This window comes from Arvicanthis niloticus, chromosome 3, assembly GCF_011762505.2.
Source record: "Arvicanthis niloticus isolate mArvNil1 chromosome 3, mArvNil1.pat.X, whole genome shotgun sequence".
In the NCBI taxonomy this organism is placed as follows: domain Eukaryota; kingdom Metazoa; phylum Chordata; class Mammalia; order Rodentia; family Muridae; genus Arvicanthis; species Arvicanthis niloticus.
In genome coordinates, this window is record NC_047660.1 from 61,124,832 (window position 1) to 61,146,658 (window position 21,827).

Genomic DNA, 21,827 nt, shown 5'->3' on the forward strand with positions numbered 1-21,827 from the left:
CCACCCCAGATATCTCTTAATGATGTCCCTAGAATTTACCTTAGTGCAGAGATCCATTTGTCCAGTCTGTCTTCACAAATTGATTGTTGTCTAAATATTAAAGCATGTTGCTTTGGTTGTTCTTCTGGCTTCACTTTCTGGTGAGGTTCTACACACACACACACACACACACACACACACACACACACACACACACGTCAGCTTAATAAAACAGGCTTTCTTTAACACTCATTAGATTCAGCCAAGAGCCTGCAAAGGGCTGAGGGTGGCAGTGTACTTACCTAGGCTGTGTGAGGCCCCAGCTTCCATCCCTAGAACTGCCACAAGAAGACTAGGCAGGGAAGAAAGCTTTCCCTCTTGGTCTTTGCCTCTCCCCCGCCCTCCCTCCCTCCTTCCCTCCCTCTTCACAGCTATTAAAAATGGAAGAATAGATATTCACAGAGGAAGAAAGCAAGAATGTGAACATAAATACATCCCTTGTTTGTAACTGTGGTGAGAGAAAAGTTTACACTTGCTGTATTGGCAAGTCTCATCACAGAGGTTGAGAGGGCTGTAGATCAGAGGTGGAGGGCTCCCAGGACTTTTACATTTACACACTCTTGGTTGGAATTGGAAATGGAAAATTCCAACTACTTTGGAAAACAACTTTAACTGCCTTGTAAAATTAAACATAATTTTTGACCAAAATTTGCATTCCTGGGTGTATATATATACCTGATAGGAACACTTACTAGTGTGCCATAGGATATATGCAAAAGAGTGTTTATAGCAGCAGGGTTAGGTTAGCAGGAAGCTAGAAAACACCACATATCTACTAGAAAGATGGATAAACCAGAGTATGTTCACACTGGGGAATTTGATTTAGAAAGAGTGAATGAACAGTGTTTGTTATGGCAATGGAAAGAGCCCATAGATCCACTGTTCAATGAAACTAATAGAAAAAAATTGTCTGGAAATGAGTCAGTGGTTTTATAGGAAGTTTAGAAATACCTATTCAAGTAAAGCTTCTAAAATGGATAAGAAAATATCCAAATCTAGAGTACTTTAATACTGACCCCTCCACCTACCTGTTACCACTCAATGAGATGGAAACTCACTCTAGACTGCTACAGCAGGAACACAGTTCTCAGAGGGCTGTTGGGAAGGGCAGTACGGTAGTACTTTACTATGGAGCAGATGAAGGGTGGGACACCCTCCCCCACACATTCCTTATTTGTAGAGTGTAGTCTCTGCCTTGCATCCTCTTCCACTGGGAACACTAGAGACCTGACTGCTCTTGTTCTGGCTTGAAAGGCAGAGAGAGCATCCAGAAAAAAGAGATGGAAGACCTGAGGTTCACTTGCTGGACCAGGCTATTACTACTCAGAAAGAACAGCAATATTGTCCTTATGTCTGTCTGCAGAACTCTATCCTCCAAAGTTGTTTCTGCCTGGGTGATAAAAGCTAGTTTAAAAAGTAGCTTCTGGTCTCTTCGATGATAGCAACCTCACTTTAATATAAAGTGGAGACTTTGAAGCACTGTCAGAAACGAGTCCAGGTAAGCTAGACATAGTAGCACATGCTTGTAACCTCAACACTCTGGAGGCTGTGGCTGGAAGATTGCTAGTGTGAGGCCAGATGAACTCCATAGCAAGCAAAATCCCATCTAAATAAATAAATAAATAAATAAATAAATAAATGTATGTATAGGTATAGGTTGTGGTAAAAGGGAGTCAAGAGGGCAGGGATAGAGTCAGTGAAGAAAACAGGCTAAACTATATGTTGGCTACTTTGCAAAAACACACTTAGGAAAGAGAAAAATGGGGAGCCTCCAGGGGTCCTAACAAATATTAATCACCCCAATGGGAATTGTTCCTTCATGGGAGCATAAATTAGAAAAATGACCTGTAGAGCAGTGTGTCCAGGGTTCTCCTCAGTCAGCAGGGTGAGAATGTCTGCACTCAGCACCTTTCAAGGTCAGAAAGGAACTCCACAACTCCAAACCCCACCTCGTTCCTGTGGCTGACTTACAGTAGGCCTCATTGGGGAATTCCCTCAAGTGCTAGGGTTAGAGGGCAAGGTGATGCATGGTCCTTACTAAGAACCGTCCAGCCAGACACTGTGCATGTTCACAAGCAGTGAATGACAAAGGGAGCTAGTACCCAGATTCTCCACAGTATGTCCTCTGAAACAACACACGTGGGGAAGGAACTAGTACCCAGATCTCTGCAACATATTATCTAAAATATACAAAGCCAACAGCAAAAATCAAAGACTACAAAGAAACAAGAACATGTAGCATCACTGGACAAAACCAGCAACAGAAAGTGTTTGTGAATTGCAACCAGATAACAGATCTAACAGAAAAGATATCATAATAGACCCTAAAATATGTTCAAAGAGCTATAGTAAACTGTAATTAAAGACTGCGACATTTCCACTTTTATTATTCATTGGAATGTAGTTAAATGATCAGAAGGCACTGAGCCAAATCAAGAGTTCAGTAATTTTGCAGGCCAGATAATACATCCTTTATGCAGACGATGTCCTTCATCCTTATTTTTCATCGTGGATAAGATCATCTTGGTTACATTCCTACGGATCATGATGAAAAGCAAAACAAAGAAAAACTAAGCCAAACCACTGACCCATGCTCTCTGAGTAAATGAAATGATATGAAGCAATCTAAGATTTATTAGATTTTAAACTCATTTACCTGGCATTATCTTTTTGGCCTTTTGGTAAATACTACATTTTATTAATAGCCATTGATGAGACTTATGTAAGCATCTCTGTGTGGGACTTCCAAATAGACCCTGGCAACTCCCTGTCTCTGGTTCCCTGTATCTAGCTTGGGTCTCTACTATGCAGTCCCTTGCAGCACAGGTGGTCCAGCCTGAGCACCATCTCTCCTTTCTAGATTCTCTCCTGCTACAGTCCTTTCAGTGACTTTGGCTTCACTGTTCACACCTCACACTACTACCTAGAATTGTCCCAATTTCACGGTCTCAGATTTCAGAACCTCCATTTGTGACAACAACTAATTCATTATCCTTCAGTTTACCTGCTACCCAGTATGTTTATTCTGAAATCTCATAAAAATGTCTATAGTGTCCACTGTCCTATCATCCCAAGGTCCTCTTCTCCTTTTTCCCTGTAGCCACAGGGTTTGTGACTGTCACTCTGATAACTACTTACTGGTATCCCCTTTGTCTCTCTCCTGAACTGCTGGGAAGACACACACTTGTACAAGTGGAGCCACTAAGTTCATCCTCAGCCTCACCTAATCTTCCAGTCACTCCTGTCGTTTGTCAGTTCACACTCTCTAGCTTCTTTCACCCACCTGCCCAGATCCCTCACCTTCCTAGATCTCCTTCCTGTCATACCCTTCCTTCTTGCTGATGATAAGGTGTACCCATTTTGTACTGATTGAATGAAGGCTGAAAGTCAGAGAATCCTTTAGATTCCTCTGATACTGCCCTAGCTGGAGCCTCTTCCCTCCTTGTCCTGGTCACCAGGAGAGGTACGTTTCCCTTTAGCTGGTACCTCCATCCTTTGTACTCTATTGTTCTTGATCGCTGATGTCTCCTTTTTAAAACCTTCAGGTAGCCTCATGTTCACCATGATGTATTCTAGATACCAGCATAAGAGTGTGCCAGATTATTGGAAGATCTCAAATGTACATTCAAACAAGAAAGACAAGTCAGAGAACTAAACTCCAGGCTATTTCAACACTTAGAGGTAGAGAAATGGGAACCCAGAGGAGAGGGAGCTGCAGCTCAGAACTAGGGGGAAATTAGGGATGAGCTTAAATGAAGTTTTGAGGAAGAAAGAATAGTCACAAAAAGTACAATTGAGAAGCAAGCAAGATGAGGACCAAGAATTAGTTCATTACTGGCTGGCAGCATGAGGGGTGTTGGTGGCTTTTCTAAGAACTGTTTCAGTCAAGTGGTGTCAGCACAAGAGTCTTAAGTCCAGTAGGTGGGAGTACATAAAGGAGAAGTAAACATTGCCTAAAGGGAAGGAGAGGAGTGACCTGAGAGATGGGAATGGAAGTGTGCCCAAGAGAAGAGCTTTAACCTTGTGGGGAGGGAGACAATTGAGACACAGTGAGGTAGAACGGAGGATTCTTCTAGAATCAAGACACTGAGAGAACATAGGTGAGGGAGCACAGTGGAAGCTGGAATTAACCGGAATCTTGGAAAGGCCCTCCATAGCAGCAGGAAAGGGATAGTCACCATCTCTGTGTTCTCCATGAACGAGAAAGCAGTTATAAGCTATAAGAAAGGGGGGAATATTGGAGACTTAAAGAAATAGCCTCAGTAGTAAGAGATAACGGAATGAGAAAGACTGTGTAATTGCCAGTAGCCTTATAGAGTTCTGTGTGGAGGCAGTGACATGACCTGCCACCAAGCCTGACTGCCTGCATTGAATCCCCTGAGCCTATGTGCTGTGAGGAGAGCACTGACTCCCCAGTGTTGTCCTCTGGCCTTCCTGCATATGTGCTCACATATGTAAAGCACAGAAATAAAATGTGCTTTTTAAAAATAAAGAACAAAGTCATTCCTGTAGGTATTAACAATGGATTTGAAACGAGTCCTGCAGAAAGATTATGACTATTTTTCTCCACTCAACCCTACATGTTCTGGTGTAGATTAGATAGAATCAGATCTAACCAGGGCTGGGAATCACCAAGAGCCTGTGATAAAGTGAAAGAAGAGGGGGCTCTGTAGCTCTGTGAATTCAACTGAACTTCAGTCACTGTGGATGGATCTCAGGGAAAACAAAAGTGGTGCCACTCCCACCTGCCAAAATGTCTTCCGCCTCTTGTTAGGCTTTGAGTTTCAGGTATCCATCACTCCCTTCCCTCTGGGTACCTGTCTTTCTGCTCCTGTATTTTTATCAAGATCAGCTAAGTTTGAGAAGTATTTGAACATGTGTGAGGTGACTTACCATGTCATTCGGGCAAAGGGTAGTACATGGGAGTCACACAGACCTAGAGTCTATAATACTTGTCCTTTTAATTTATCTAATATTCATACCAATAATGGCATGTGAGGAAGGAACTGTGGTCAAAGCCTGCTAGCTCAGCAAGGTAACTTTATTTTCTTAACTATATGCAAAATACCTAATTACAAACCTTGATTCAACAACCTAGCTGCTAGCTCTGTAGAAATCTCTTCCTATCTGTGTCATTCTGCCAAACTAGCCTACCTTTCTCTTGAGCTCCTCCAAACCCAAGTGGGCTCCTGAGCTCTCTTTCCTAGAATCCCGTTTTACCTGTGTCCTGCCAACTGCTTCTCTGTGATTCCTGCAAGCCCTGAGAGGAAGAATCCCTATCTCATTCCCAGAGCTCCTTCCATGAAGCTCTTCCAAGACAAGAGAGAGGGCCCAAAGAGAGTGACCAAAAAAATCAAGAGACCTCAAAGGTCCAGTTCTATAAAAGAAGTCTCTAGGACATCGCCTACACCCTTAGCAGGCTGAACCACGTCACCATGGAGGTCGGGGGGCAACAAGCCAGGCCAGTAGACCTGAACCATTTCACTTTACGGTGAGGCAGCTCAGAGCCATCCAACTGACTTTTCCTTAGGTCATAGAGCAAAGACCACAAGACCTCTCCCAAGCAACTGCCCTTAAAATAGGCAGGAACTTTACATTCTTTAGCATTTTTACCTATGGAGGTTTTTAGAGGGACACCCAAGCTGCTTCTCTACAGAACACACCTAACTGCATCTGACACACACACAATAGCCATTTAAGTTTTTATATTTTGCTAACAATTGGGTTTTCTGTGAACCAAATTCAAATCCTGCAACAGGAGTTAATCCCATTGTGTCGCTGGTTAGTGCCAAAGCCTCTCCTGACTGCTTCTAGATCATTAGAAAATAGTGTTGTGGGGATGATGAAGTTAGGAAGCATGAGAAAAAGTCTGTACCTTTCAAAAACTAAAGCATTTAGTTCTAAATCTGTAGAAAATGCAGTCATCTAGAATTCATTTTTAAAAACTAAAGCATTACAATCTGTAGAGCAGAAAAATACAGTCAGCTAGAACCAATGGCTGCCACCTAGTAGTCACTAGCATTGTTAGCACACAGCTCTTTGTTTTTTCTTTTTGGCTGGTAAATTTTTTACAGAGATATAATTCATATGCCATACGTTTGCCCTTTAAAGCACACCCTTTTACTTACAGATGTAAGACATTTTGTACCACACACTGTCTACTGTGTGCTTTATAACCTAACATTTTCTGTTCAATGCATAGTGAGTAGTTTCCTTCTAGTAGTGTTGTCTGAAAATATTTTGGTTACTTCATTAGTATGCTATAATTTAATGGATTCCCTTATATTAGAGCATTTAAATTTTCTACAGTTATTTTACTAATATGAGTAATTTCATAGTGAGTATAGCTTTATAAGTCTTTGCTTAACTGATTCTAAAATAATTTTCTGAACTTGTAATCATGAAATATAAACACAAAGACTTCTTAAGACTATTATCAAATTGTCTGCTAAAACAAAGGATCTAATGATTTTGCTTTCCTGCCTAACTGGAAATTTTCTCATAAACTTTTCAATAATAAATTGTTTTATTTCATTACATATATTATGAAGCACTATTTTTAGGTTTCAAGAGCAAAATTTTACACTCTAGCTATAAAGATGGGCTGAGAACATCGTCATCCCCTTTCTGTGCAGCGTATTCTGTGTGTATGGTCAAGCCATAGCATGACATTTCCATAACCGCCTGTCATGGCACTGGAGCACGCTAGCCTCCCATCCTTCTCTCTTCTTCCCCATGCTAGCCTCTTCCTTTCTTTTATGTCTCTTTGTTAAGGTTCTGTATATGAGAGAAGAAGTGTTGGTCTTTCTGAACCTGATCTGTTCACCTAATATGTCCAGTTCCTTCCATTTTCCTGCAAATCACACAACTTGATGGCTGAATAAAATGGCATTGTGTGTGCAGAGCACGTTTCCCTTGCCCTTCATTCTGATCTGGACACCTATGCAGAGTCTATACTGTAACGCAGTGTTGACCTTGGAAATTTGAAAGTTTTCAAAGCACAGGAGGATGCTAAAGTCACTATTCAAAAATATATCAAGATTCCAAGGACTCTAAGCTGAACTCCAGCTGAACCAAAAATCAGTATTCTCAGGGCACTTGAGGATGGTACAAGAGTAGCCAGGTTTACCATCACCCAGTCAAGATACATACATACACACACACACACACACACACACACACACACACACACACACACACTTGAGATAGATGCCAACAAGGATATTCTTAGTTGTCACCCTGCAAGATAGCAAGTACCTGAAAGCTTACTTGTCTCTGATTCATCGCCAGCCTCCCCCACTGGGGCCTGGCTACATTTCCTACTTGTCCACTGTAGTCTCTGGGACAGACTGCAGCTCCCCACTCAGATGCAGAAAACTTGCCACCCTTCTCTCCTAAACTCTGCAGACATTTCTTCCGCTTGTCAGTTTACTCATTGTTGTACCTACCGATGCCCCCACACACACACACACAATTTCTCTTTCACTGTTGTGTTTATTTTAATGAAAAACTGAATGGAGTTTTACTGTTCATTTTTAAAGCTCATTTCTCAGCATCAGTTTGTGCAGTTTAAGAAAATTACAGCAAGAAGCATTAGCTTGCAAGACTTACTTAATGCTCAGAACATACCTCCTCTCTTCGACAGTTGAAGCATTTCATTCAGTTCCCATGTTAATTCTATCATGTATATAAAGCTGAGGCTGCAACCAGGTCCCACCTCCATGCCCCTGTGACTGCTGAGTGATGTGGCAGACATTGCCTCCTTCCTGATATAGAAGCCACCGGATCAGTCTGATACTTACAACACTCACTCCAGTTTCATGATCAGATTCTATGTACAAATCGACAGACTTTGTAATTAATATGAAAGTGTTTCTATTTTAATTTTTATTCACAACAAAACTGCATTTACATTATATAGTTCATGATGAATCAGTTCTGTGAAGAGTCCACAGTTCCCACTACTCTCTTCACGTGGCTCAATTTGTCCAGTACCTGATTTTTGAAAAAACTGATTGAGAATACAAATTTTTCTGGGCCAGTATGATGACCTAAGTCCTCTTGATTATTTGTTTTATATGTAAGATGAGAATAATACTATATCCAAAAGTCCAGGATCTAGAAGAAAATCCTACGAACTCTAACTTTGAACTGGCTATGAATGCTGCACTTCTGTGCTAAGCGCTCACCCACACAGTTGAGTAGATGTGAGACGTCCCTTCTTCAGAGGTTTTATAGTGTATTACTTGCCTGGAGTTCTGGTAATGTATTGCTAATATTTATAGTCATGACTCTTATCTTGTATTCTTTATTGCCATTTCTCTAGTATTGGATGTTCCTGGGGTAGCTGGTTGGCAGCCCGACTTTTTGCTGCAAGCAAGCAGACATTACCTTAACTCATTCAGTTTCAAGTAGATTTTTTTACAACATGTAATTTTTGTAAGCCCAAATACAGGATGTAACCATAACATATAAGAGTCCACCTCAGCTTCTTGGTCCTCTTCTGCCTTCACAGTTGCTGCTGCCTCACATGCTTTCTGATAGAGTGCAACCTCTTTCAGAAACTGTTAGGGCTAACCTTAATGTGTAAAAGTAGAAATAGACATAGCAATGGAATCTGTGACATACCTTGGAATTTATACATCTGGGTTTGGGATAATTATAGATTTGAAAGCTGATTTCTTAATTCCTCTGTCATGATCTTCAACTTCTGTGATTCTCTTTTCCATCTGTTGTATTCTGTTAGTGATGCTTGCACCTATAGTTCTTGTTCCTGTTTTAGATAAGTATTCCTTGGTTTCTGATTCTTTTTTGATCTTCTCTTGTCTTTGTGGCCTGAATTTTTGGTGACTGGCTTGGCCTCTGATCCAGTAGAGAGTCTCTGATCAAGTTGGGGCTGGACTTCTGGTGACTAGGTTGGCCTTTTGTGAAGCAGGGGCTCTCTGTTCTTCTGACTGATATGCCCATACCTGAACAGCAGGAGTATGTCAGAATTAGGCGCAAAGGCCAGGCTGAGGGGCAGGAGGTGAGGTGGGAGAGGGCACTATTGAATGTGCCCTTGCAAACCAAGTCTAGGTAGTGGGGCAGTTCAGCACAGCCAGGGGAATATGGTACCACCAGAGCTAAGCTATCCTAAGTCAGCAAGACTGGAATATTTCAGTGTAGCTAAAGCACAAGAATTCAACCTTAAAAATAACTTATAAAGATAATAGAGCTCCTTAAAGAAGAAATGAAGAAGTCCTTTTAAAAATCAAGGAAAAGACAAACAAAAAAAAAGTGGAGGAAATCAATAAATTCTTTTAAGAAAATCAAGAAAAAAACATATAGGTGAAGGATTCCATTCAAGATTTGAAAATGGGAATAGACACAGTAAAGAAAATCCAAAACTGAGGGAATTGTACAAATGGAAAATCTAGGTAAGTGAAAAGGAGCTGCATATGGAAACATTACCAGTAGAATACAAGAGATGGAAGAAATCTGTGGCATAAACTTTAGAGAGCCACTAGGAGACACCAAGTGTGATGGCTCACACCAAGGGAGGAAGGACACGAGTCTCATGCCAGCCTGAGACACATAGCAAGACTACCCTCAAGAAACAAAAAAGAAAAGCATTATGACAAGTTTAAATTATGATCAACATTTAACCTAATATTTTGAATTTTAATTAAAAGTGATAAAACTGCCTCTACAGTTATATGCATAATTAAACTGTTAGATTAAAGAGTTAAAATACTCCTGGGCATGTTGCCACACAACCTCATGAGGCAGAGAGATAGCTGGTCTCAGTGTACCTGCATACGAAGTAAGTTCTAGAACAGTCTCGACTTTATAACATAACCTGTCTCAAAAACAAACCAAAAGTTAAAATATATATGTTACACCATTTCTAGAGCAAGTAATCAGCATTAGATTACTATATTTTACACACTTTACAGACACTTACAGTTGTAAATAATATCGTCACTTACCTAGCTGGTATCACCTATGATGGCACTGATAATCAAGAACTTTCACTATAGGTATATAATATCCAGTGAAAATTTAAGATAGTAGCATGTAACCCTCCAGATCTGATCACAGCAGTTTCTACAACTGCACACTAATTCATCACTAATTGTGAGGTAGATACTATTTATTATCTCTAGGTTTTTCCCTCTTATTGACATTTATTATCCTTTTTTTTTTTTTTTTTTTTTTTTTTTTTTTTTTTTTTTTTTTTGGTTTTGGCTTTGGTTTTTCCAGACAGGGTTTCTCTGTGTATCCCTGGCTGTCCTGGAACTCACTCTGTAGACCAGGCTGGCCTCGAACTCAGAAATCCACCTGCCTCTGCCTCCCAAGTGCTGGGATTGAAGGCGTGCGCCACCACCGCCCGGCTATGACTATAAGAATGCAAGTGTATATGACTGAAAATTGTAGAAACTATAGTATCTTTGTGCTCAGATTCAGAATTCTTTAGTTCCTGGTTTTTACATTAAAGATAGTGACTAAAACTGCCAACTTTATTTCTTACTTAAATTGAGTTGTTTGTTTTAAAGTCATGGCGCTTCTTTGTTACAGGTAAAACACTAGTCAAGAAGCTGGCAAAAAAGGTAAGCAATGTGGGGGTAAGAAGGGGCTTGTTGTATGTAATTTAAAAAAACACTTTTGCCTTTGCCGGTGACCGTGGCCTGTGCTCTGGCCCCTCCCAGCTTAGCTCTGAGATCGGTTGCCACTAGCCCCACTCCCACTCTTTTGTTCCTCTGGCTTAGCTTCACCAAGCCACCAGCTACCACCTTTGCCCGGAGCTTTGACCTGGAGCTGCTATCCACGCTCTGGCCCTCCCAGTTCCCTTTTGTTCCTCCCATCTTAGCTTCGCCAAACCTCTATCACGGACCTGGCTTCTCTCTCTACCCACCTTTGCTCTGAGGATGAAAAACACTCAGACAGTTTTATTACTTTAGAATTTGCCTGCTAGCACAATTGCTGGGCACAGAATCTCCTACCCTGAACTTAGCAGCTAGCCTGTATCAGCCAGCCTCCTCTGACCTCCTTGCCTATCTGCTAGTTCTAGCTTCCCGAAATCTTACATAATAGCTGCATGCTGCTCGTTCCAAAACCTGGCTAAAAAAGCCCCCGTGCCCACCACCACCACCCCACACTCAGGCTCTTTCCCCGTGTCTCCTTTTCCTCCTGGGACCCAGAAGTGCCACCTATCCCTTCCACCGAGCACTTGGCTCCCAACCTCCTTTATTTATCAAATCAAGAATCAATTAGGAAAGCAGACTTTAATATCAGCACCTCCCCCTCCAGGGGCTTTTATTTGTCTGTTTTGGGTGACATGGAAGATGGTCTTGTATACCTTAAATTGAAAGACTTTAATTCGTGTATTCAAAGGACATCGAGGATGTACTGTCAGGAATCCAAACAGCGCGCTGTGGAACAACATTTTTTAGAGACCTGGGTGATAAAGGTAATCTTCAGTCATTGTTAGATTGTGTGTGTGTGTGTGTGTGTGTGTGTGTGTGTGTGTGTGTGTATTTTTAACTAAGCAGTGTTAGATAATTCAACTGGGATATTTATGCCATGTAACTTAATAGGTGTTTCATGGCATAATAAATGATTCATTGTATAAAAGATAACTTTCTTAAATTTTTTAAGCAATTAAAGATAAATTATTAGAACATCAGTGATGAAGTCCTAGAGAAGGAATGAGGGAATATGTGAAGTGAAGAGTTGGCAAGGGTCAGAGAACCCCGAAGATCACCATGCAAAGAAGTAGAGGAGGTGAAGGCTCATAAAGAGGCCAGGCAGAACGGCCAGAGAAGTGGAAGGACCCCATGAGAGATGCTTTACAGAGGCTAAAAGAGCATGTTAAAGAGGAGAGTTAGACCAGGCGTGCAGGCACAACCCTGGAATCTTTGCCTTGGGAAGCCTGTGCCTCCAAAAGTTTCCCTGCACAGACTGAAATGGTGAAGTGATGTCCGTCCATTAAGTCTGTATTACATCTCTCGATTTACATATCTTAAACCATCTCTGCATCCCTGGAACATAACCAACGTGGTTGTAGTGCTTATGCTCCTTGATGCATTGTTAAATTAAACTTGCAAATTGTATCTGTCTATCAGGAAAATCAGTCTGCAGTTTTCTGTTGCTGCTGTATTGTTATGTGGTTTTTGGTATCATGGTTAATACCAGCTTCTCACAATGAGTTTGTAGTTTTCTTACGTTTCTATTTTATGCGGCAGTTTGAAGAACATTAGCAGTGTCTCTTTCTGAGTAGGTTTGGTAGAATGAGGGAAGGAATCGGGTCTTAGTGGTGTTAGTCTGAGACCCTTACAACTTTAATCTCATTGCTCATTGTAGACATGTCTAAATTAATTATATCCTCTTGATTTAACTTTGGTAGGGTACCTGTGTCTGTGAATCCTCTTCTTTGGGATTTTCGGGGAGGGGGGAGTTGAATATAAATTTTCTTTTTTTTTTTTTCTTTTTTTTTTTTGGTTTTTCGAGACAGGGTTTCTCTGTGTAGTCCTGGCTGTCCTGGAACTCTCTCTGTAGACCAAGCTGGCCTTGAACTCAGAAATCCGCCTGCCACTGCCTCCCAAGTGCTGGGATTAAAGGCATGCGCCACCACTGCCCAGCTTTTTTTTTTTTTTTTTTTTTTTTTTTTTTTTTTTTTTTTTTTTTTTTTGTGAATATAAATTTTCAACGTTGTCCTTCAGATGATCCTCTGGACTCCAATGGGATCTGCTATAATGTCACTGTTTTTATCTTTCATTTGATTCATTGTATCCTCCCTTCCTTTTAATTTGACTAACAGTTTTTCTGTCTTGTTCATTTTCTAAAAACTTACTGTCTTTGTTTCATTAAGTCTTCATATTGTTTTTTTAATGTCCAATTCATTAATTCATAATTTCTGCCCTCATTTTTCTTGCTGTCTTCTACTTTGAAGTTTGCCTTGTTCTTGTTTTTTCTAATACTTAGATGTACCTTTAAGTTACTCAAATATGAGAACAGTGTTTTTCAGTATATGTGCATATGCTGATGTGTGCAGTTCCATGTGAAGACTTGAAAACTACCCATGGTGCCATACTCAGGAACACTGTCCACCCCCTTTCAGACAGGATTTCTCATTGGCCTGGATCTTACCAATTAGTCTAGACTAGTCTGTGAATCCCAGTAGTCTTCATCACCAACCCCCAGTGCTGTGGTTACAGCATGCTCCTCCAGCCTGAGTTTTTGTGTAGTTGCTAGTGTTTGAACTCTGGTCCTTGTGCTTGCAAAAGAAGGAACTTTACTAACACAGCCATCCCCAGCCTGTGGATCTCCCTTCCCCTTGGCTGTCATTGGCCACTGGTCAGAGGGAGCAGAAGCAACAAGCAGGGTTCAGACAGATTCAGACGAGTGGGTATGATGGAAGGACAGTGAGACAGCTCTAGTTTATTGTTCCAGGGTTAGGGTATATAAGGGCTCTTAGGGCTAAGGGTGGAAAGGGCTGATTGGTCAGAACACAGTGTGTAATTATCATAAGGCGGGAAGCTAGAGTGTGGCCTGTGTGCTGAGTCAGAGAGCTCTGCACAGGGTCATTCTTCACAAAACGTCAGGCATCTGTACTCAGACACTCTCCAAGTATGGTTAGGCAGAGCAAGGGACGCCTCACTAAAAGGGGAATCCTCCATTTTACTCCAAGCTCAGAGAGCTATCCAGACATGATGGACTACAACCTTAATAGCAGGATTCTCCAGCAAAACCCCCTCTGTGGTTTTTAACATGGCAGTCATTAGTTATAAACTCAACAACTGTCTTACCTGCATTCCAAAGGTTCTGATAAGTTGTACTTATTTTGTTTGATTTGAGGAAGTTGTCAGTTTCTTCGGTGACCCAGTGATTCATTACCTAAAAGTGTATTACACAATGTAAGACTGCATTATACAATATAGAAATACATGTTTGGTTTCAATGGGTTCTTTAACTGTTGATTTCTGCTTTTATTGAGTACGATCTGAAGAGATTCAGGAATTATTTCACTTCTTTCTATATTTATTAAAACTTGCTTTCTGGCCTATGACGTGATCTATTTTAGAGAAGTACTCAGAAGAAAGTTGGATAGAGTACTCTGTAACTGCCTTACTGAGTCCGTTTGATCTGTGGTGCTTGAAATCCATTAAAGAGTCTTCAGAATTCATTTGCTTTTGCAGATAACCAGGCTTCCATTCCCAGCACCCATCCATAACTCCAGTTCCAGGGATCCAGTACCCTTTTCTGACCTCTGAGTGCCCCAGTCATGCAAGTGGTACACATGTATTCACATATGCAGACAAAACACTCATACACATAAAAAAAAAAAATTTAAATGCTAGGATAAAGGCAAAATACTAATAAAAAATAGTATAAAGGAAAAAAGGAGAGATGATAGTAACAAGATGAAGTATCAGAGAAGCTCTTTCTGAGTACTTTAGGATTAGATTCTGCAGTGGGTCATCAGGAACACTATCAATTGAACTGGCAGACTTGTGTCTTGTCATGATTCACACTGCTATGAGCCTGAACTGGCCATGGGTTAAAAGTCGGCCAGAGCAGACTTTACTTGAGTAGCTTCCCTTTGAGTGTAGGGGCCCTCTGTTGGCCATAGTTAGCTTTGCAGACTGTGGGCCTGGCAGGTTTTCCCATCCTCTGGAGACTTAGGAATTATTATTCACAAGAGCCTCATACTTGAGGGCATCTCCCAAGTGTGTTGGGAGTAAGGGAAGAAAAACACAGCACAGAGATCTTTACATACAGGCCTGACCCTTTACTTTCAAAACTCACTAAGTGACCCTGCTGGAGGGCTGCAGCTGTGGAGAGATAATTCCCTATAGCTTTAGAATTCTGAGTCTTTACAACAGGATCTTCCTGGCACATAGATGCCTCTTGAGGATGACCTACCCACTGGTCTCAAGCTTAGGGCTATCAGACTCCATGTTATTCTCAGTTGAAAAGATCTGCCCCTAGCCACTAACACCAGGGTGTCTTCCTCCTAGAGTCCTCACTGCCTGACCCCAGCCTCCAGCCACCTGCCAACTCTTCACAGCTACCCTGGGTCTGTAGTCAGTTGATTTCAGAGTCCTTGATTTGTAATTATCTCTTGTTCTCAAGCCCCCACGGTATCAGTCTTAAATAGTAGGTTCCTGGTCAAGATGGCACCCAGCTACAGCCCCCCAAGTCATGAGGAATGACAGTATGGAACTGCTCAGCACTGTGAACCATGCTTTCTCGTCAAAACCCAAACGGGATTGAGGTTCTCTACACCTGTGAGCTTGTGTGCTGAGCAGTATTGCTCTTCACCATGGCCACCTGTGTTTCCTTTTAGATAGGCTTCTGCTCCCCACACACACACTGGAGCTGCACCACCAGAACTATTTGGGCTTCTTCAAGCTCTCCTGTCACTTCTTTGTGATGTCTAATGCTGGTCCCTTTCTCCCTCTGGAATCCAGTCTGCTGTATTTGATCCTGGCTCTTCTCCTCTGTCATTCACATGTACCAGCTACTAGCCTACCATTTTTGTCCTGAGTACTTGGTGCTTAGAGTGATATAGGTTAGTGAGGGAATGAGATCTATAGCCATGTTGCAAGTTTTTGAGAAATGGGTGCCATCATGAGAAAAGTATATGAAACCTGGTGAGAGACCTACACACAAGCAGAGGAGTTCGAATGAGGAAGCTGAGGGTGAAGCAGAGTTGAGGGCATGTTAGTTCTTTTAGGATGGAGAGATGTGAGCATATTTCTTAAAGAGAGAGAAGGGGTTGGGGGTTTAAGCTGGACAGAATCCTGGAAAGTAGGGAAAGAGGATTCTCTGAAAGCCATGCCACTGGCTGCTAGATTTTCTGTTGTGCCTGGAGGGAAGAATGAATAGATGATGCCCATCTGGCATACTGTGTTTGCAAACTAATAGCAAATATTGGGAAACAGCCTAGACAAAACAGAATAGTAGGGCTTATGTGTAGAGGAAAGTGGTTGGAAGAAGCTTCTATGGTAAGGAAATAATAGAAGAATTGGAAAAGCCTTAAGCAGAGACACAGTTCATGAAGCATAGAGTCACTGGTCAGCTGGTGACTATCCTCTTCCATCTTACATGGAGCAGCAGAATGCTGCCATTGGATTAGGGTTATAGTGGGCAAGTAGAGGACAGTCCTGGAGGAAGCCATTAAGAATATTGACTGCATAGAAAAAGTTTGGCTAATTATTCATGGATCCTCAACAGAACAGTAGAGAAGGAAGTCAGATAGGAAGAAGTATGAAAAAGAAAGAGTTAGAAAGTCAAGAGAAAGCTGCCAGTGAAATTGGAAAGTATACATGGTGGGGGAAAGAGTGGTTGCTTTGAAAACTAAACATTTAGGAAACTTCAAAATAGCTAGGGGGATGGCTTAGTGTTATAGCGCCCCTGACTAATGGGTAAGGTCCTGAGTTCGATCTCCAAGGCCTATTCCAAATAAATGTATACATGTATACACATAATTCTACATATCAGTAAATATTAATCAGTGGCTGTTTGTCAGTTCACCCCTCAGTATGTCAATATATAGTAGAGAGCACAGAATTTCATGATATTACACATACTGAATTACCCAGTGGTCTTTACACTGCAGTAACCCTATAGCAGGGTTCTCAACATGTGCCTCACAAAAGAGTCCCATATCAGCATCCTGCATAGTAGACATTTACATTATGATTCATAACAGTAGCAAATTACAGTTATGAAGTAACAACAAAATAATCCTATGGTTGGAGGTCACCACAACTGTATAAAAGGGTTGCAGCATGAGAAAGGTTGAAAACCTCTGCCCTATTGGATCCCTCCAAACTAAAACACAGGACTAAACCTATGTGCTTTAAGAGATGATAATCTACAATTTACATATTGGGAATTTGCAGAAACATATGTTCTGAAGTCAGTAGACTCAACATTTCACTGTATTTATGACAAGGAGGAGGCAGAGAAAGATCGATTCTGGCATCCATACTTTCTCCACGTTTCTTTTCAGTCAGTCCAGGACCCCAGCCATTGGACAGGCCATCCCTCTCAGCAATACCTCTCTGTGGACGCCCTACTGTCACACCATGGCATTACCTTAACAGGGATTCCAAAGTCAGTCAAGCTAATTAATAATGAAGTTTAACAAATAAAAAAAACTTTGAGGAAGGACTTAATAGGATTTTTGTTTGCTTGTTTATTTTAGTTTTCCTTTGAAATATAAATTTCCAAGGAAGAAGAAAAGATTCAACAGCTGTTATAGTCACCTGTACCTTATTGTTAATGTTAATAAAACTGTTTAAAAAACAATTTACATTGCTCCATTTTACCCCATATAAGATTTTTCAGAATTTATAACATAACCAGCAGAAGGTAGAATGTTTTTGAGATAAAACAAAAATAATTCACTATGTATTACAAAGAAAAATAAATTATAAGTTATGATTATTCTGAATTTTTAAACTCAGCTAGAGTCTCACTATCACACTTTCCTCAAGGATGTCCTGACTATTAATTCCAAGACATGTTGTTGTAAGATATAAATATATCTCCATGGAAGAGGGATAATCCAGCCTCCTTTGGAAACAAGGTTCTCAAAATGCTGTTAACTGAACATACTCGTGTTTGAGTGTGGTTTCAACTTCAAAATGTTTCTGGACGTATAAGAACTGTCTGCTTATCTCACCTAGTGACCCTTTCTGAATCTTTATTAAAATTTTAACGATGTTTTTTTTTTTAAAAAAAACATTTCCTTATTTGGGCTGAAGAGATGGTTTGGTGGTTGGGAGCACTGACTTTTCTTTCAAAGGACCCAGGTTCAACTCCCAGTACCCACATGGCAGCTCACACCAGTCTATAACTCATGCATATGGTACAGAGACATATGCAGGCAAACTACCAATACACATTAAAGGGAGGGAGGGAGGGAGAGAGAGAGAGAGAGAGACAGAGAGAGAGAGAGAGAGAGAGAGAGAGAGAGAGAGAGAGGGCGTTTTACTGTTTATTGTGCATCTTTGAAACTGCCACTTAGCGGCATTTAGTTTACCTTTCAGGGTGACAAACAGATACTGCACAGCTTTCCCCTGTGCCCTCAGGTCTGACTCCTAGAGCCACTTTCTGAGGCAGATGCTGGCCGCTGCTGGCTCTCTGATGTTTGTAATGCATCATGAGCACAAACTCATGTTTTTATACCTTCTCTACAGTGTTTATTTAAACCTTTTACTTTTAAGTCAGTGTTTCAGAAAAAGACACTGGAATTTTATTTTTCAAAAATTGTCTATGCTTAAAGGACATTTACCTGTGTTTAAAGAAAAGAGAATTCCTTTGGCACCAAGCCCAGTACAATCTACAAGTTGGTCTTTTTTTTTTTTCTTTCATTTTTTTCTTTGCTCTATTCCTTTGAAATATAGAAAAACACTATCCACTTTTTTTTCAGGCTGCCAAGGGATGAAATGCTTTGATCCTCAAACTAGCATTACAGCACTTCTGCCAGGAGCAAGACATGACAAACACATAGAACTTATTCTCCCATCATGTAAATGCTGAATACTCTTCAGAGAATATCTGAAGACTTATCCATGTCCTCACTCTGAGAAAGCACAACCGCTCTAAACTCAGGGAACTAGAGAGCTGGTGATGACTAGGAAGTCAGTACCCAGCATTTGGAGCATTTACTTAGGAGGCTTTGACGTGATATGATATGAAGGATTTGTTTCAGAATAATTCAGATGAGAGGTAAGGACTGAAGGGCAAAATAAGACTCGGGAGTTGACAATCAGCTTGAGCTTCATTACCTAACATAATAATATATATAAGTAAGTGTCAGTATTCTGTGTGGTTTTGTCTGTCACTGAATTGTTGATGATACCGTGCATGTTTACTGTTGACCTTCTAATTGCAGCAGCAAAAATCTCAACAAGAAAGTTTGTTAAGTGACCAAATATAGAGCTAGCCCCAAACATACCCAGTACCCATCTTTCAAGCCCCACAATTAAATGTGGGCTCTCAGGCTCTGAATACTGCCTTGTGTAAACTCCAGTCACTTTGCCCACGGCCTCAAATTTCTAAGTGTATCTCTCAAATCATCAAGTCCACACACACCCTCCCCACAAAAGAAGTCGGTGACCCAGCATTCTCAGTAGAAATCATGAGTACTATTCATAGTAGCCCAACTTCAGTCATGAATTGTCCCTGAACCAGTGCCTAGAGCCACACTACTACAGCCTATTCACCAGCTTGGGCTCAAGTGACTTGCCCATCTGTGCTGGCTAATGTTTTGTCAACTTGGCTGAGCTAGAGTCATTCAGGAAGAGGGAGTCTTAATTGAGCTAGGAATGGAAGCCCCAGTGTCAAGCTAGAGGATGAAGTAAGATGCCTAGCAGGTAAGGAAAGGGAGAAGGGAGAATTCCACTTTCCTCAGCATCTTGCTGGACCAACTAGGTGATGTCCGTGTATGAAAGATCAGTCTGCTACACTGCATCTACCCATTTACAGGCTGATTTCAACTGGGAACCCTCCTAGATACACCCAAAAATAATGTCCAATCCTTAGTCCAGTCAAACTGGCACAGAAGATTCACTATCCTGACCTCCTAAAACTTGATGAAGCATGGTTCTTTCTTTAAAACACAGGCTGTATTTCAGTTCTTGTTATACAGTGGTTTCCACTGTACCAAAGAGATGTAGAATAAAAACATCTGTTTTTACAGAGGTGATATTTCAGCATTAGTTATTTTGTGGTTCTCATCTAAAATTTATCTCCTGATTTGTTCTTATTTTTTTCTCCTCCAGGGGTAATTTCATATACCGAGTATCTTTTCTTGCTTACAATCCTCACAAGTAAGTACATCACACCACTTCTCTTTACAGCTGGCATGTGGCATACATATCCTTAACAAGCAGGACTTTTGAAATTTGGTATTTGCTTCTTTGTCACTAAACACATTGGTAATAGGACTGGGGAGATGGCTCAGTGGGTTAAAGTAAGTGCTTACTATGTGAACGTAAGAGCATAAGTGGAGATGCCTGGCACTCAGGGAAAGCCAGGCATGAAGACAGTCCCAGATAAGAGAGAGAGGCTCACTGGCTAGCCAGTCTAATGCAACAATGGAAAAAACTCCAGATTCTGTGAGGGCAGTAAAGTGGAGAGCAGTAATGGAAGCCATCCAAAGTCCTGGCTTCCATGTGTGTACACAGATGGACTCAGATGCATATACCACAGACACCACACACACACAGAGGAACCTTAACAAAATAATGTTAAATTATAGTATGTTCTGAGATCTCCTCTCTCCCCATACCCAGAAACTTTGTGTCTGAGACAGAACGGGGTGAGAGAAATCATGGCTAGTATTATCTGAGAAAATGGGAAAGAAAATAATCATGGTTAATGTTCTCTAAGAAAGCCGAGAGAGAGAGAGAGACAGAGAGAGAGACAGAGAGACAGAGAGAGAGACAGAGAGAGAGACAGAGACAGACAGACAGACAGACAGAGAGATGCATGCCATAAAAGCAAGCAGCACAGCCATAGCTCATGGGAGATGCCAAAACTAACACCAAGTACTGTTTGAAAGACAACCCTGTTTGTGGCCCCATGGGGAGAGCAACAATACCAACCAGCCAGAGCTCCCCAGGGTCTAAACCACCAGACTGGGAGCACATAGGGAGGGACCCATGGCTCTTGCTGTATAGGTAGGGGAGGATGGCACTGTCCGGCATAGGTGGGAGACGAAGTCCTTGGTCCCGTGAAGGCTGGATGCCCCAGTGTGGGGGAATTTGAGGGTGGGGAGGAGGGAGTGGGTGGGTGGGGGCACATCCTCATAGAAGCAGGAGGAGGGGGGATGGGATAGAGGGTTCCTGGGTGGGAGGGAAATGGGGGAAGAGGATCACATATGAAATGTAAATAAAATATCCAATAAAAAAAAAAGAAAGACAACCCTGTCTCAAAAACAAAAGGAAAGAAAGAAAAACTGAAAGAGATCCTCTTTCCTCTGTCCAGCTCTTGCCCACAAACTTTCTGGTCATTTATTTCAAATTTGAATGTTTTTCTAGCTACAGATACTTAGCTTTCACCAACAACTAAATAATTACTCCTTGTTCATTTCTTTGTAGAACCTCACTCTGGGTTCCATGTTGCTTTTAAAATGCTGGATGCAGATGGTAATGAGATGATTGAGAGAAAGGAGTTTGTTAAGGTGAGCACATGTGGGGTTATTTTAAAGCACCTGGTGCTCGTGTAGTTATTGTACATTTCCTTAAAAATCAAACCATCTTTACTGTTTACATATGGAACATCAAACCATTTGCAAGTTCAAAACTATTTTCTAATGGCTCAGCAGTTCCGAGCACTTGCAGCTCTTACAGACGACATGGTTTGGTTCCCAGCATCCATATAACACCCATATAACTGTCTGTAACTCCAGATCTGATGCCCTCTTTTGACCCCTGCAGCACTAGACACACATGGTGCTCAAACATGCATGCATGTGAAACACTCATATTTATAAAATTAAAATACATAAATGTCTAAAGATACTTTCTGAAATACAGTCTTGGGGACATTGACAAGTGACTAAAGTGTAAGATTCTAAAAAGAGAAGTGAGCTTTGAGCATCTGCATTTTCATGATTTTCTTTCATGACTTCAATGTATAATTATAAAGTCAAGAGGGATTCATAGACCATATGCCTTAAAGAATGCCTCTTAACCATATGTTTTAAATTAGTCTCATATCAAAAAAGAATAATAGAAATGTAAGCCTTCATGAAGAATAATAAAGCCAAAAAGTATGAATTGGTGCAA

At 41.1% G+C, this 21,827-nt stretch overlaps 1 protein-coding gene across 1 annotated transcript in view; it reads left to right on the forward strand.

Moving 5' to 3' along the window:
• Nucleotides 1-21,827, forward strand: part of Micu2 (mitochondrial calcium uptake 2) — a 79,929-nt gene that overhangs the window by 34,925 nt on the left and 23,177 nt on the right. The window contains exons 3-6 of the mRNA XM_034497984.2: nucleotides 10,597-10,628; nucleotides 11,413-11,488; nucleotides 19,818-19,865; nucleotides 21,138-21,220. Coding sequence (XP_034353875.1) covers nucleotides 10,597-10,628; nucleotides 11,413-11,488; nucleotides 19,818-19,865; nucleotides 21,138-21,220 — 239 coding nt within the window. The remainder of the gene's footprint in view (nucleotides 1-10,596; nucleotides 10,629-11,412; nucleotides 11,489-19,817; nucleotides 19,866-21,137; nucleotides 21,221-21,827) is intronic.